The sequence below is a fragment of the Neolamprologus brichardi genome, chromosome 12, assembly GCF_056152115.1.
Source record: "Neolamprologus brichardi isolate AB-2024 chromosome 12, ASM5615211v1, whole genome shotgun sequence".
Taxonomy (NCBI): Eukaryota; Metazoa; Chordata; class Actinopteri; order Cichliformes; family Cichlidae; genus Neolamprologus; species Neolamprologus brichardi.
In genome coordinates this window covers 16,613,398-16,627,645 of record NC_142115.1, presented here as the reverse complement: position 1 = coordinate 16,627,645, position 14,248 = coordinate 16,613,398, and the positions used below count along the sequence as shown (strand labels likewise).

Here is a 14,248-nt window from a genome sequence, read left to right as displayed (position 1 = left end):
CTGAATTGGCACTATTGTGGATGCCAGTGTCTCACACTGAGGGCCTGCAACTGTCACGCTACTTTTTTATACAAATTTACAAATAAGCAACAATCCTTAACATCTGTGATATAGTGTATACATATACAGACTAATGAGATGAAAAGTATTGCTGTGGTACTGAAAGCCTTTTTTTAGTAACTGTGGGCTGTGGTCATAATCATGACTTAGAAATAGCAGCCACCTGTTGGTGCTGGAGATTCTGGCACAGCTTAGAACGGCAGGCTGGTCGCTAATGGGAAACAATTTACACAATTTGTCCCATAGTGACAGAAAACTGGCAGAAATGGACAATCGCTATCATATTAAGTCTAGACATTGTAGTCCAGAGTTAGATCTATGCTGTTATTGTCCCGATTTCAATAAGAAACAAAAAAAACTGTATATTTAAGTAAAACACCAGTATTAATTAATAGATTAATATTATTTTTGAAGATAAAATTATACGTATAATAGAACAGCCTGCACTTTAACAAAGGACATTTGTTATTTTTATTGTTATTTTTCTAGGTTCACTGGCAAAAATGCTAGAGAACACGTTGCTAAGATCGGTCAATTTCAAATGTATACAAAAGAAAAATAGATATTTCTGAAGAAAGGTCAACTGCAGAGGTAAGTTATGCTTTATTCAATGGAAATGTTTATGCATCGCTAGTATTCTAAGGTTTGGTGTAGAATAAAAATAATAAACTGGCATTCAATGTCAACAAATAAAGCACTCACTTGTTTTCCCTCACAGAATTTGGGATGGCGAAATCTTCAAGAAACACACGTTTCAGTTTCTCTAAACTCAGGTACTTTTTTTTAAATCTTGTTTTCAGCCAAAATCATATTTGCAAGAAAGAGCTAAATAATTACTTTATATAACCAATTCAAAAATGTAGCATTGAATCTCTGTTTTTAGTCATCGACTTTTTGTTTTCATTACTGGTCGTTAGGAGAAATCCATCAGCAGCTGACAGGAGGTTCTGCATGACGTGGATCAGCACGATGGTAAAAAGACAAGTGGAGAAGCAAACTGCAGAACTGCGTAGAGAGTTTTCTCTCATGAATCAGGCCCTGAGAGAGGAGATGGCAGCTGAGCTTCAGGAACAGTTGAGAGAACTATTGTTAGAAGAAACAGACAAGACACCATTGTGCTGCAGCAAGCTGGGCTCGGACCTGAGGTTGGCGTCGAGGTGGCAAAGAGAAATGGCGGGAGGATTCGAAAACACTGACGAAGACTACGAAGATGGGGAGATACCAAAAACATTAGCCTTTTCTGAAACACACAATGACACAAACAGCATGTTCATATTGAGAAAAGGCCTGAAAGAGGAATCCTTAAAGATTTCATTGACCAGTGATTCCAGTGACACTGACTCAACAGAAAACAGAAACATCTCCAAAGATGTACAAGGGAAGCCAGACTCAGGTACATGCAAGCAACAGAAAAATCAGAGCTCTTCCTCAGATGTCACTCCTATCTGGGACAGCACCACTAATCCCTTCTGCACTACGCAAAGCTTCATTTCCAGTGAATTCAGCCATGAGCGTGAGGATGATAGTGGAAAAGAGGCTTTGATGATGGACAACCAGTGGAAGGAATGGTTGGACAAGCAGGAAATGAAAGGATATAGCCACAAAAAAAAGCCAGTTAAAAGTGAAAACAATATGGAAAAACAGAGAACGGCAGCATCTGGTGTACCAGAGAAAAAAAAGGATCAAAACTTGAAAAGGGGTGACACTATGAAGAGATTTAAGACATATATCAGTGATGTCTTTAGCTCTCATTCATCACATAAGTGGAAGAAGTTTGAAAATGAAGATGGAACCTCATGAAAAACAAAAAACAAAAAAATAACTGATAAAAACTGAGCATACAATAAACTAACATGTGCATTACGAGTATAGTCTCCAGCTTCGATTGACTTTTGAGTTGCAGAGCACATTAGTTTGATTTACAAGTTGGTAAGTGCTGAAAAAATGAGGGTAAACCTTTCTGGTGACCTTTTAGGCCACATAAAGGCAAAGTGCCTGCCTACAGATAACCTTTATCTGACATCCGATACCCTGAAAGGAAAACGAAACAACCTCTCACTGAATCAATAAAAGGCAACGTTATGTAAATGAATCTCTGGCCAAATGACTGCAATAAGTCTGTACTGCAATTTAACTTGATTGAAACAAAGTGGTCTTTACTGATACGTGTAAACAAACTTTTCTGTGATGAACAAGAATGCATTCATGCAGTGGATAAATTTGAGCTGCAGATTTGCAGATATGACATATGATAGGATGGCCCCAGTTTTTCCTTTTAGGCTAAATGAGAAAGTTTCATGACAGTTTAAATTCATTCTTATATGTTAGATACAGTCACACAAGCACAAAACAACAGAAAATAACTGCCATATATGACCTTATAATATATTATCATATATTACCTTAAAATGTTTGTTTAGTGATGTAGGTGTGCACTCCAGTGGTATTATAGTTTAGTTCAGTAAAACAGTCACAAAAGGAACAAATCAGAAAGCCATAGCAGCAGTAGTAGAAAAAAACGTCTACCTTAAATAAAAAAGGTTTTGTGTGTGTGTGTGTGTGTGTGTGTGTGTGTGTGTGTGTGTGTGTGTGTGTTTCTGTGTGTTTTAAGACTTTCTGCACTACAGTTTGTTACATCTACCAAGTGTATGGATTTTAACTGAGCTATTTTTTAAAGTTAGTTGCTCAGTGTGTGGCTCTTGGCTTACTTTAAGTCAGTTATTGCCCTCTATATTACCCCTTATTCACATCCTACTGCCTTCTCTGTTTTTAAATGAGAAATTTCAAGTTAGCAGTCGATATTTCACAGAGTGAGAGGAGTTCTCTTGAAATTCAAGTGTTTTCCAATATCTAAGAAGAATATTTATCAAGGGAAAATGTTTAAATCAATCTGATAGCATCCCAGCTGCTTCTATTAAAACATAGAAGTGCGATACAGTTTCCTTATTTGCTTTAAAAGGATACGGTACTTATACAGTCTGGAGAGTACGGACTGTAGTGAGTTGTTGGTATATTTTCAGTATAATAAATTGCTTATGATCACATGCATTCACTGAGCCAAGAAGCCTTGCTGTTCGCATGCTGTCAGTTTCCTCTTTTCTCTCCGGGGGGCCATGTCAGTTTTGTACCAGTAGGTGGCACTAAGTCACTTCCAAGGTCCAGCAACATTTAGACGCAAGCTCAGCAAAATGATGCAGTCAGGGCCTTAAATACAAACATACCCACAGGGAATTTTGACTCAAAAAATCAAAGTCAAAATGTATCTAATGCAGTAAAATGCAAGCAAAAAGTTGATATTAGCTACAGTATGTACAGCTGTTTGTGGGAGGAAAAAAGTTTTTAAATTTTGGCAGAAAACCACTAAAGTAATCACTTATTTTCCTTCCTACTTTTTATAACATTGCCAAATCATAATTAGGATGTAAGCATGTAGTGACTGGGTGGCTATTAAATGCACTAATTGTCTCAGTGAGTGTTAAGAGCTAGACAAACATAAATCTACAATTCATATCCCATTTGCTAAATATTTGTTTATTTTAAATCTATGTGTGTAAATGCTTTCAGTAGGATTTCAACAAAAAATGATGTCACCATCTCTGTGTAACACATTATATCTTGGTGTCACTGTTAGAGTGGCATCACTGTATGTGTGCATAACAACTGCTCGCAAGCTTTCAGTTGCCTTCAGTCATTTTCAGGAAACATCATCATCAACAACAACATCCGACCTCCTGGATTCTTTAACAGGCCCTCATGTGAAAAGAATATCTACCTCTGCTCAGCCACTATGAGATGCATCCTTCCACACCAATGTTTCAGGACAGCAGCGGTCACGTCTGTTCCATGTTGGGATGGAAACCCCAGAGCTTGAGCTGAGTTAACTTTAATCTGCTTACTTATGTTAATAAAGGAATTTTCACGTTTTCTTACTTGCTATGTTTGACCTATATGTGCCATGTAGGAAAATAGGATCGCAGAGAAGTCTGCCAAGTCAAATGTTTGATCACATTCACAAAAGTGATATTGTTCTGTCGTGTGTTTTTATCTTAGGCTAAAACTCAGCTGTTGCAATATTAGAAAGAAACCCCCAACAATCAGATGATCCCCCAGGAGCAAACACTTGGCAAAAGTGGGGAGGAAAAACTCCCTTTCAAGTTAAACTCTACAGCAGCCCTACAGTCTAGCAAATTCACTGCTATATTCTAGAGATTTTATCAAATAGTGGGCCAAAAAACCCTAAAAGAGGCAGAGGCGAGGAAAAAGTGAAGTGGCTCTTTAAATAAATGACTCCCGCTGTAAATATTTTCCTGCCTCCCTCTGACACTCTATTAACAGTTTTCTTTCAGTCTGTCTCTCTTGCTTTCTCTAGATCAATAAAGTGCCTTTTCAGATGATTGCAATGGCTTCCCAAGAAACCCAGTGGGCAAACAAAGATGTTCTCCTAAGTTCAAACGCTGCAGATTACTTCATTCTAAAATCAGGCAATAGTCCAGTCTACCTGCTCTATATTTTTTTCTTAAAGGGATTCATTATATAACTTCAGACGTATTTCAAGTGGTTTATAAATCGTTAATATGTTGCTGACATAACCCATGTTATAGGGAGCACAAATACTCAGTATTTCAACTATTAAAATATAAATTAAAAAAAATGTCATTCTACAGTCATTTGAGAACTGCATTTATATTTCAAAATAATCATTATCATAAGGGCAATATGCACACCATGCATTGATAAGAAGGCAATCCAAACTGAAATGCCAGACACTTTTTTTTTTTACTTTATTTACTTTAGCTACTAAAGATCCAACATGGACCCTGATTAGCTGCAGAATAAAAAACACTTATGACTAGCTGACCACTGTGGCAGCTTAATCTATGCTACAAGGAAGCTCATTTACAAATATTCAATATCTCTTCCTCACCGCAGAGGAAGTGGGGCCTGCATTGAGTTGCAAATAATCTGCATGTGATTAGCATGAAGAGCTGGGAAAAAAACACACACACACAGCCTTTGGCCACACTGTGTTGTTTTATCTGGTAAGAATGACCATACCCCACCTGTGTCATGTTACTGTTGTGTCCTTGCTTTCATCTTGTGCATCCAACCTTTTAAAAGCTGTCAGCTGGTAGGTTGTTAAATTTCAAAAGAGTTGAAGGTTAGAGGAAGACACATAAAGTAAGAGACACACAAGCTTTGATTGGCCTCTCAAACAAGGAAATGACTTTGATATTTTGTTAAATAAACCACAACTTTCCCGATATTCACAAAATGGGCCATTGTGGCATGTCATGTGAAATTCGACTACTCTCCCTACACACAAATCCCCTTCCTACACTGAACCTCTGTTTTGATCTGATGATGATTAATCTATGTGGGAGGGCATTAAGAGTTAGAAAGCTAATTCCCCAGCTCTATTCACCATTTACAGGCTGACCCATCACTGCCTGCTGTCTCATCACTCTGATTGTCAATCATGTCTGCAACCACTTCTGGTTAATACAGTGTACATGCCAGATCACTGAATGCTACTGTACTTGAATGAGAGAGTTTATTGTGAGAGAAACGCCAGAGCCACATCAATCACTGTGTCTCGCTTGTGTATTGGCGTCATTCAAGAAGGCACATCAGCACTTCTGATTCATTTAGCAGCATACACTGTTATGCTTAACCTTGTCACAAAAACACTACGGCCTCGGAGCATTGAGCGAATGAGTGTGCATGCCTATATGTACCTGCGTTTTGTGTGTGTGTGTGTGTGTGTGTGTTCTCGTGTTTGAAACTGTGTGCCTGAGACTGCAGAGGGCAATGCTGGAGGGCAACACAATGTCACAGCTCTGAGATCCCAGCTTGCAGTGCACAGACTGTTCTCCTGAGAAGCTGGGGTGGACTTTGAATTTGTCTTGTGCTGAAAGAGTGTCACTATCAGAGAGGATAACACTGAGGGCAGAGGAGATGAGAACTATATCAAGGAGACAATTCAGGTAATGTTATCTCTCAAGGGCACAGAGAGGTGTAGCAGAAGAAAAAAAAAAAGCAGAACCAGAACAATTCTGACAGCTGCATAATACCTACATATTAATACTGAACAACCTGCTTATATTCAACCTATAGCTGAAATGCTAAAATGCATCTTTTTAGTGTATTTTCAACTCTTCCAGTCACTTTTTAATTGGTGTTGAATTTCTACTAGTATTATGAATAAATGACAAAAATATTGAAAGCCTAATAATTTACAACAAAACAAAAAATCCAACTAAAAAAGGCTATGTTGCTAACTGCATGAGCAGAAAGCAAGGAGACACCGCGCTGTCAGGTCACTGCTTCATAACGAGCGTAAGCGACAGCTAATGCTGACTCACATTCAAACATGTGGGCACTTAACACAGACAAACCTGAAGGGAAGGGCCTGGCCACAGGATTTGGTTTCCAGTCCTTCATGAAACAATGCAAACCACTCAGCTGCGCCTCAAACTCACATTAAATCTCATAAATGTTTCTTGTCTGCATATATGACCATAATTCAGAATTTTCTGTGGCAGAAACACTAACACACTCCAGGCACTTCAACACACTCAATCGCAAAGTGGAGAAGGAAACCTCATCAACATTTCCAGATGGTGTCAGTCTTTTGTCAACGCGAAAATGTTTTGTTTTTTTTCCCTCACTTCACAGTGCCAAGGCGTCTTTGCGGTCAGCATCAATCATGTGTCTGTTACAACCGATGATCCCCCCGGGCTGCAATGAATCCTGATTTAAGCTGCTGTCAAGACACTTTAAGAACGAGGCCATGGGCTGTTTCCAAGTGCCCGTGATTCTGCTCTCACAACACTACTCAGAAGACGACCACTAGCCATGCACTTATTCCTACAGGACATCCAAACATAGCTCATTTCACAGTCGGTGCATTAGCAAATCAGGACAATAGATAAAATTACCCCAGAGTTACAGTTTCTTATATTTCTGGACAAGATCAGTCTGCAAGATTTTGATTTTAGTTAGCTACTTGGAAGAGCAAGCTAAATGTCTAAAAAGATTGCCTAACTTACTTTTTAACACTACATGTAAAGTTAAGAACATTTTAAAGCACTTAAAAGATATGGTTAACATTATCTGACAGATTTCATCAATACAAATACCCGGAACTTGTTTTACATCAGCTATATTACGCAGTAAGCTGTGACGGCAATCTGTGACACAAAAGCCACTTCCATGGTTGGTAAGTGTTAAATATTTTAAAGTACTACATATGAGCTGAGCAGAGGAAAGGAGAGTGCAAAGAGAAAAAAGTCACGATGTAGTCTCTGGGTGTGACTGAGAAGTGGAAGTAGAAGGAGCAGTGAGTGTCTGAGTAGCAACAAAAAGAGTGTTTTAATGAAATATGTCTCAGTTGATCTTGAATTAAATGTTAAGTTTATACATAATAAACAAGTAAAACAAGCTGAGGGGAGAGCTACAACATTTGTTTTAATGTTTACCACACCTGGGTCACAAACTACTTTGGCCACAATACACAGATGACTTATGACAACTACAGTACAATACCACAGACAGCAACACTTCAAGTGACATGAGCGATAAACATATGATGGATGCAGAATGATGGAGCTAAATGTAGTGAAAAAATAATTGTAAAAGCAACCTATGAGCAAGCATTTAGCGGCCGTGGGAAGTAAGAACTCCCTTTTAACAGGAAGACACATGCAGCAGAGTTAGGCTACAGGTTGGGCAGCCATGTGCTACAGCTGGTTTCGAGGGTGAGGGAAGAGAGAAGAGTAGGGAGGTCAGGATTAAAAATGTATTAGTACAAACTTGTGACATATACTTTTATCCCTACTTCACATTGAGAGCTAGTTTTCACATAATAATACAGACAGACAGACGGGCAAAAATTTAAGATGCTTTATTTCTACAATGTCATTTATGTTTTATTTTCACACAAGTACACACTTTTAAGATTGCATTTTCCAAAACGCTTTGTATACAGATTTCCTTTTAAATGGAAATCAAACAACTGAATCATATGAGGACTACAAGCACTTTCTGAAAAATATAAATTTGGAGTACCTTCTTATTCTCAAAACATTAAAATGTATTCTTTGAGTTTTTAATCAGATGATTTGGGATTTTTTTATTTGTTTCTAATTGCTCCATCTTATGTTTTACTTTCAGATCAGATTCGAATACAATATACACAAATCCTGAGTCATACCAGTCAATATTATTATTTTGTACTTGACATCAGGCTTCTTGCCGCTCAGTCAGGTAATGAGTGAAAGGTTACTCTGCAAGACTGAAGGTTAGAAACATGACCGCATCAGTCAAGGACTACTAAAGCACATATCTATAAAAGGAAGGAAGAAGTTTAAAAAAATGTGATGTAAGCACAAGTGTTTTCTGCTGCCTTTTGCTGTGACAAACGGGCAAAAGGCAGCAGAAATACCAACACGCTTTAAGTTAATGAGTTAGTTGACTTAGTGACTTAGTTAACGATGACCCATTTGCTTCAGTTCAAACACACATACATACAAGAAACATCTAAATCTATCAAACCCTATTAGGATATACACTCACTGATCTGTTCATTAGGTACAACTGCTGCACTGCTTGTTAATGCAAATATATTAATGACCTGCCACATACAAGCAACTAAGTGCATTTAGGAATGTAGACACAGTCAAGATAGAGTTTACAGAAAATGATTGAAAAGTCAACAGAAGGTCTCTGGGTAAAAACAGCTTGTTGAATGAGAGGTTAGAGAAAAATGGTCACGCTGTTTCAAAGTGAAAGGCAACAGTAATTCAAATAACCACATGTTACAACCAAGGTGTGCTGACTTTTAGCTCTGAATGCACCGCATGCTGAACCTTAAAGCAGATGGGCTACAGCAGCAGAAAACCACACCAAGTCTCTCCAGTCAGCTAAGAACAGGAAACTGAGGCTACAGCAGGATCCCCAAAATTAGACAACAGAAGATTAGAAAGACAGTGGCTGATCTTCATAAAAGCATTCTATCAATGTTCAGGTGGTGGTGTAATATTGAGGAGGATGTCTGAGACATTCTTTGTATTTTAGTACCAGTGGAGCATCATTTAAACACCACAGCCTACCAGTGTATCATTGCACACCACGTCCATTCCTTTATTACAACAATGTTCCCATCTTTTCGTGGTTGCTTCCAACATATAACACACCATATCACAGAGCTCAAATAATCTCAAGCTGGTTTCTTGTAGATAACAATGAGTTTACTGTGTTCAGCTGGTCTCCATGGCCTCCAGATCTCAATCCAACAGAGCACCTCTGTGATGTGACGAAACAGGAGTTTCACATCATGGATGTGCAGCCAACAAATCCTCACCAACTGTCGTGTCATGTTAATATGGACCAACCCAGTGCCAACCCAGTGAGTGCAGATGGAATGAAAGAGGAAAAAGTAAAATCACAATTCATAGATATGTTTAAAAAAACATAAATGAATATAATGTAAAGGGCGCTGAAATGTAATGTCACAAATATCAGTCATGTTTGACTGCAGCCACTGCGCGCACATATAGAAAAACTTTCACAAACCTCTCCACTGCATTGAAAACAGCAAAGTCAAATGCACTTGAGTCAACAATGAAATTACTTACAGAGCTTGGCAGCAATCCCTTTCATCTCTCACTTTCCAAATCAAATTACAAAATGAATTTTCATGTTACATATTCTCTTATTTCATTTATGAAATGCTAGCTAGAATACTTATTCTAACAGTAAAAGTACATTTTTTTAGTGTCACATTTTCTGTTGGCTGAGGAAACACAAATGCATCATCAAACCTGTGCAATCAGGGTGTATGCACGGAAATGCACGTGCAAATGCATGATGATGCAAAGCTAGATTATTTGTCAGTGTGTTTTTTGTTTTTAACTATTTTACCCTCAGGTATTAAAGAAGCAAACCTAATCCTACTTCATCTGTCCTCATCTCCTGTCTCTTCACTTGTTCGCATCTCATCTTAATCTGCTCTTTTCCCACTTCATATCATCTTATCTGATGTGGTCTCAACTCATCCCCTAGTCATGTCTCATTACCTGTAACCCCATTAGATCTGTCTTCATTACCTTTACTTCCTTTCATCACCCATCATCTCATGTTGCACTTTTTTCCATTCCTGGTTCCACTATTAGATCCAGATCATGCACTATGTACTCTATTTGGTAGAGAGGTATACAGTAAAACTAATAAGACAGAACAATAACGCTGCACTATAACCTCGGAAGATTATGCCACTGCTTTCTTCTCGGGCAAAGGAAAGGGCCAACAAGTGAACAAAAGAACTTGGATAAAGATGGCAGCGATAGGAAGTAACTAATGCTTGAATGCGGCAACTTTATTTGGCAAAATGACATTTCTCCACATTATGTAACTGAAAGGCTTATTGACGAAGCTGTAAGATCAATTTCAATGAAGTCACTGCATTCTTTCATTTACCTCTATAGCTGAGCATGGTGCACTTTTCCTATACAGATTTAATGGATAACAGAGCTTTTGCCAACCTCTGTAGGGAAACGTGTGCTAATGTGCTTAATCACTTTCAGAAAGCAATCTGGATGATGCTCAGAAAGTCTGGAGCACTTCAAAGATGATGAGATGAAAAGCTTTGGAGCAAGCGAAAGAAAATGTGCCTAAATGATTTTTTGCATGCTGTATCTTTAGTGTTGTTCTCATGAGATTTAATATTATGACAACATAACTTGAAAATGACATTCCATTTTATTTGACTGAAACTGAAACTTAAAAACTTGAAGTTTTCTCTCTGATGTTTTGGGCTGAATGATTTTTGTGAATGCAATCGTTACCATTAGCCTTCATGCTTGCTGGCATATGGTTTCTCTTGGGGCACCCTGACTCAGCATGATGTGTGGTGTGGGAATATACCTGCCATCAATCTCCAGCAGTGCCGCTGGTTTGACAACCAGCCACTTTTCATGAAAACAAAAAAGACAGGATGAACCTGTGGGCATGCATGGGCCTGTTGCAGCCTCTGTCTAAAGGCAAGGACACTGAGACAGATGGTCGTGAGTCTAGGGGACAGTCCCTCTGGAAGAAACGTTTGTGCGCAGGCTAAACAAAGCCAATGGCATCAGAGCATGCTGTCTTTTTAAAAACCCTACCAGGAAAGACTTGAAACTGAAATCAGCTGATCTGCTCGACGTATATGGAGAAACTGTGATGATAAAATGATACCAAACAAATCAGCTTGTAACGCGGGCGGTTGTTTATGATCACCACATAAATCTACAACGAAACTGGATGTATATATTTGGCCAATACAGTCCTCGATGGTGGAGACAGTAAAGAAATCAGCGGACTGGAAACCGATGAGTGCATAGGGGCAGTGGGACATCGCATCAGCACAATCATGAAACTTGTCTTGTTTATTGAATTAGCAAATCAATAAAGTCTTGCCTGCTGTCTTCTATTTTCAGTCTTTGGGGGGAAAGAGGAAAAAACAGTACGACAACAGAAAAGCTGCTATGTGCGTTTGGGACTACACGAGTCTTTACTCACAGAATCACTTGCGTTTTTACGCAGCTGCTCCTCCTCTCCCGTCACAGCGGCCGGATCCACCACCAGCTTCTCGAAGCACGCTGAGCCGAGAGAGGAGCTCTTCTGCTGGTACACCATCAGCTGGGACATCGGGAGTTTTGGGCTTCCGTGCGCCGTGAGCTCTGGTTTGCTCCCCGTGGCCCCAGAAGCCGTGCCAAGAGGCTGTAGCAGAGGCTGTCCGCCGCTGCTGGTCCCAGGAACCGCATCGCTTCCGAGAGCCTTGTCTCCCTCAAAAGATGCCGGGGTAGAGCAGCATAGGTTCGGCTGCGACGACGAAAATACCCGGTCCAGCTGTTTCTTTTTTCTCTTAAACATCCAAAGCCCCGATTCCTTCTTGCTGCCCTCCGCGCCCCCGGCACCACGACGCTCTGATCCCAGTTTCGGGCTCAGCCACGGCTTGGTTTTTTCCTGGAAATTCTTCCACATTCTCCGCTGGTAGGACAAGGACTCTTGTCCCTTGGCAGTGCTCTCGTGTTTCGGTGATTTTTGCTCCATTGTGCCTGTGCAGCAGCCAGCCAGCCTGAGCACACTCTGTATAGTGGACGGATGTCACAGTTGGGCAGCTGCGGCTCGGGTGCACTTCCACTGATGATCAGTTTTTAGAGCGCCAAGAACGAAACGCGCTGTGCGACGATGAAGGAGGGTGTCAATCTTCCTGCGAACCTTGCAGAATGCCTCTGCAGACTACTCTGTAAATTTTTATGTCCCACTGTGCAGTGGGCTAGTTAGAAGGAAGGCAAGAATTCATGTAAGATTTAAGATATCTCACCTCAGCGATGAAAGTTGGAGCTCGTGTTGTGACTTAATCGCGATTGCGTAAGAGATTTTAAAATTATTCGCCCGCTTTTCTTTGACTCTCGTCCACAGTGTTTAACCAGGGGTTAGGCAAACTTACCCATTAATTATTGTATTCAAATGAAGGACGAAGCTGCACCACGCCGCCCTCTGGCCAACCGTGTCACTTGACTGGGTAATCTGTATGCTGGTGATTGCATAACAGTACCCCACAGTGCCTCGTGGAGATGTTTATAATTTAATTGTGGGTCCCATGTCATTCCCATCTGAGTTCATATCTTTGTATTTCAGTACTTTATCATACGTGCACTTTTTTGACCTTGGGAAAGCTGTGCAGACAGAGACTTGATGTCCCTTTTGTCACATGGATGGTCTCGCGCTGTTTAAGCAAGTCTGGATATGTTTCGCTGAATGTTATCACCCACGTGCAGCAGGGAGCAGGCATCACTGAGCAGCCTCCCCTCTCTCAGTTCTCTCTTTAGTAGCTGCGCTGATGTATAATAACTCATTACGTCTCCCACCCCCCGGCCCTTGTTTCAGCGCTGGCTGTTCTCTGCCCTCCTGTTTAACACTGTCCTCTCTCTCTTAGAAACAAACACACAGAGACAGTAAGAATGAAGAACACGGATTAATCGGAAAATTATCATCAGTCTTTAGTGCTGTGCGATGAATTCAGGTTCTCTTTGCTTGAAATTTCTGTTATCTCCCAAAATGAACCCTTTTCATTTACAGCTAACAGGATGGTGAAATGCTCTCAACGTCTCTTTAAGTTAAGTAAATCGTGGTGTAAGCCAAACTGTCCCTTTCAGCTCCCAGGCTTTTCTATAGGGCTTCCATGGAAAACTGATGAGTCTGCTCTGAGAAGGCCTTTCCTCTTAATGACCTTGATCCCATTGATAAGAGACTAATCCACTGTGTGTGTGTGTAACAGAGAGGGAGAGAGATATATAGACATTTAAAAATATTTTATTTCATGAGTATCTCCAAAAGTTGATTCTGTTCATCTGGACGTAGCGTAGTGACTTCTTCAGTCTCAGCTGACTGCAGGATTCCCCAATCTTATAAACAGTACATTTGCATAATGACTGAAACCAGCCCACTGAAGGAACAATGGGCTGTGAGGTCAGTTCCTTAATCATAATTATGCAAATTCTCATGACCATTGATCAACAACCACTGACCAAAACCCACTGATCAAAGACCACTGATCAATGGCCATGAGATCAGTATCAAGATATTTCATGAGTATAACTACATGTAATTCAGAGCCACTACCACACTTGAAACACAGTGTATCCTGTGATTAAACGAAGCAGAGATCCAATCTGTTCACCTGAATCAAAATACTTAGGATTAGGTCAAGCCTTTAAATTTAGTCTGTTTGCTATCATTGAGTATGCCTTGTACAAATAATCTCTTATTTTTTTTCCCCAGGCTCAGTCTAGAACTTGACCTATCTGGTACAAGCGGTTACTCGTTGTTGGTAGCCCTTTAATAAATTAAGGTTAAGTGCTTCACCGAAGAAGCCACAAAGGACTGAGCTTGCTTTTTTATTTAATTTGAAGTGTTTCCAATCAAAAAACATGTCTGCCACCCTTGTTCCCACAGGAACAAGCAAATCCAAGCAATCCATGGGGGAGTCTGTCTTACTTTTATCAGTGTAATAAAGGGATTCAGTGACTCTGGATTTTAATTAAATTACAGAGCATTTGTATTTATACAGTCATTGCTCACCCTAAGCTTTATTTAAAGCTCTCCACGATAAGCATTTTCTGGCTTGTACTAATAGAGAGGAGCT

The 14,248-nt window shown here is 39.9% G+C and overlaps 2 protein-coding genes across 5 annotated transcripts in view; one reads left to right on the top strand and one right to left on the bottom strand.

Annotated features, from left to right (window-relative positions):
• The window catches only part of mctp1a (multiple C2 domains, transmembrane 1a), a 128,668-nt gene extending 116,062 nt beyond the window's left edge, over positions 1-12,606 (bottom strand). For 2 of the 4 annotated variants that reach the window (XM_006784080.3, XM_006784081.3), the window contains exon 1: positions 11,617-12,606. In XM_006784080.3, the coding sequence (XP_006784143.2) occupies positions 11,617-12,150 (534 nt within the window). In that variant the 5' untranslated portion in view covers positions 12,151-12,606. The remainder of the gene's footprint in view (positions 1-11,616) is intronic. The other 2 variants (XM_006784082.3, XM_035905044.2) reach the window with 1 other exon arrangement.
• LOC102783459 (uncharacterized) lies at positions 685-1,926 on the top strand. Its single transcript, XM_006784083.3, has 2 exons — positions 685-833; positions 978-1,926. Exons 1-2 carry the CDS (start codon positions 787-789, stop codon positions 1,858-1,860), a joined length of 930 nt encoding a protein of 309 aa, XP_006784146.2. The 5' UTR covers positions 685-786; the 3' UTR covers positions 1,861-1,926.
• Positions 12,607-14,248: the final 1,642 nt, after the last annotated feature.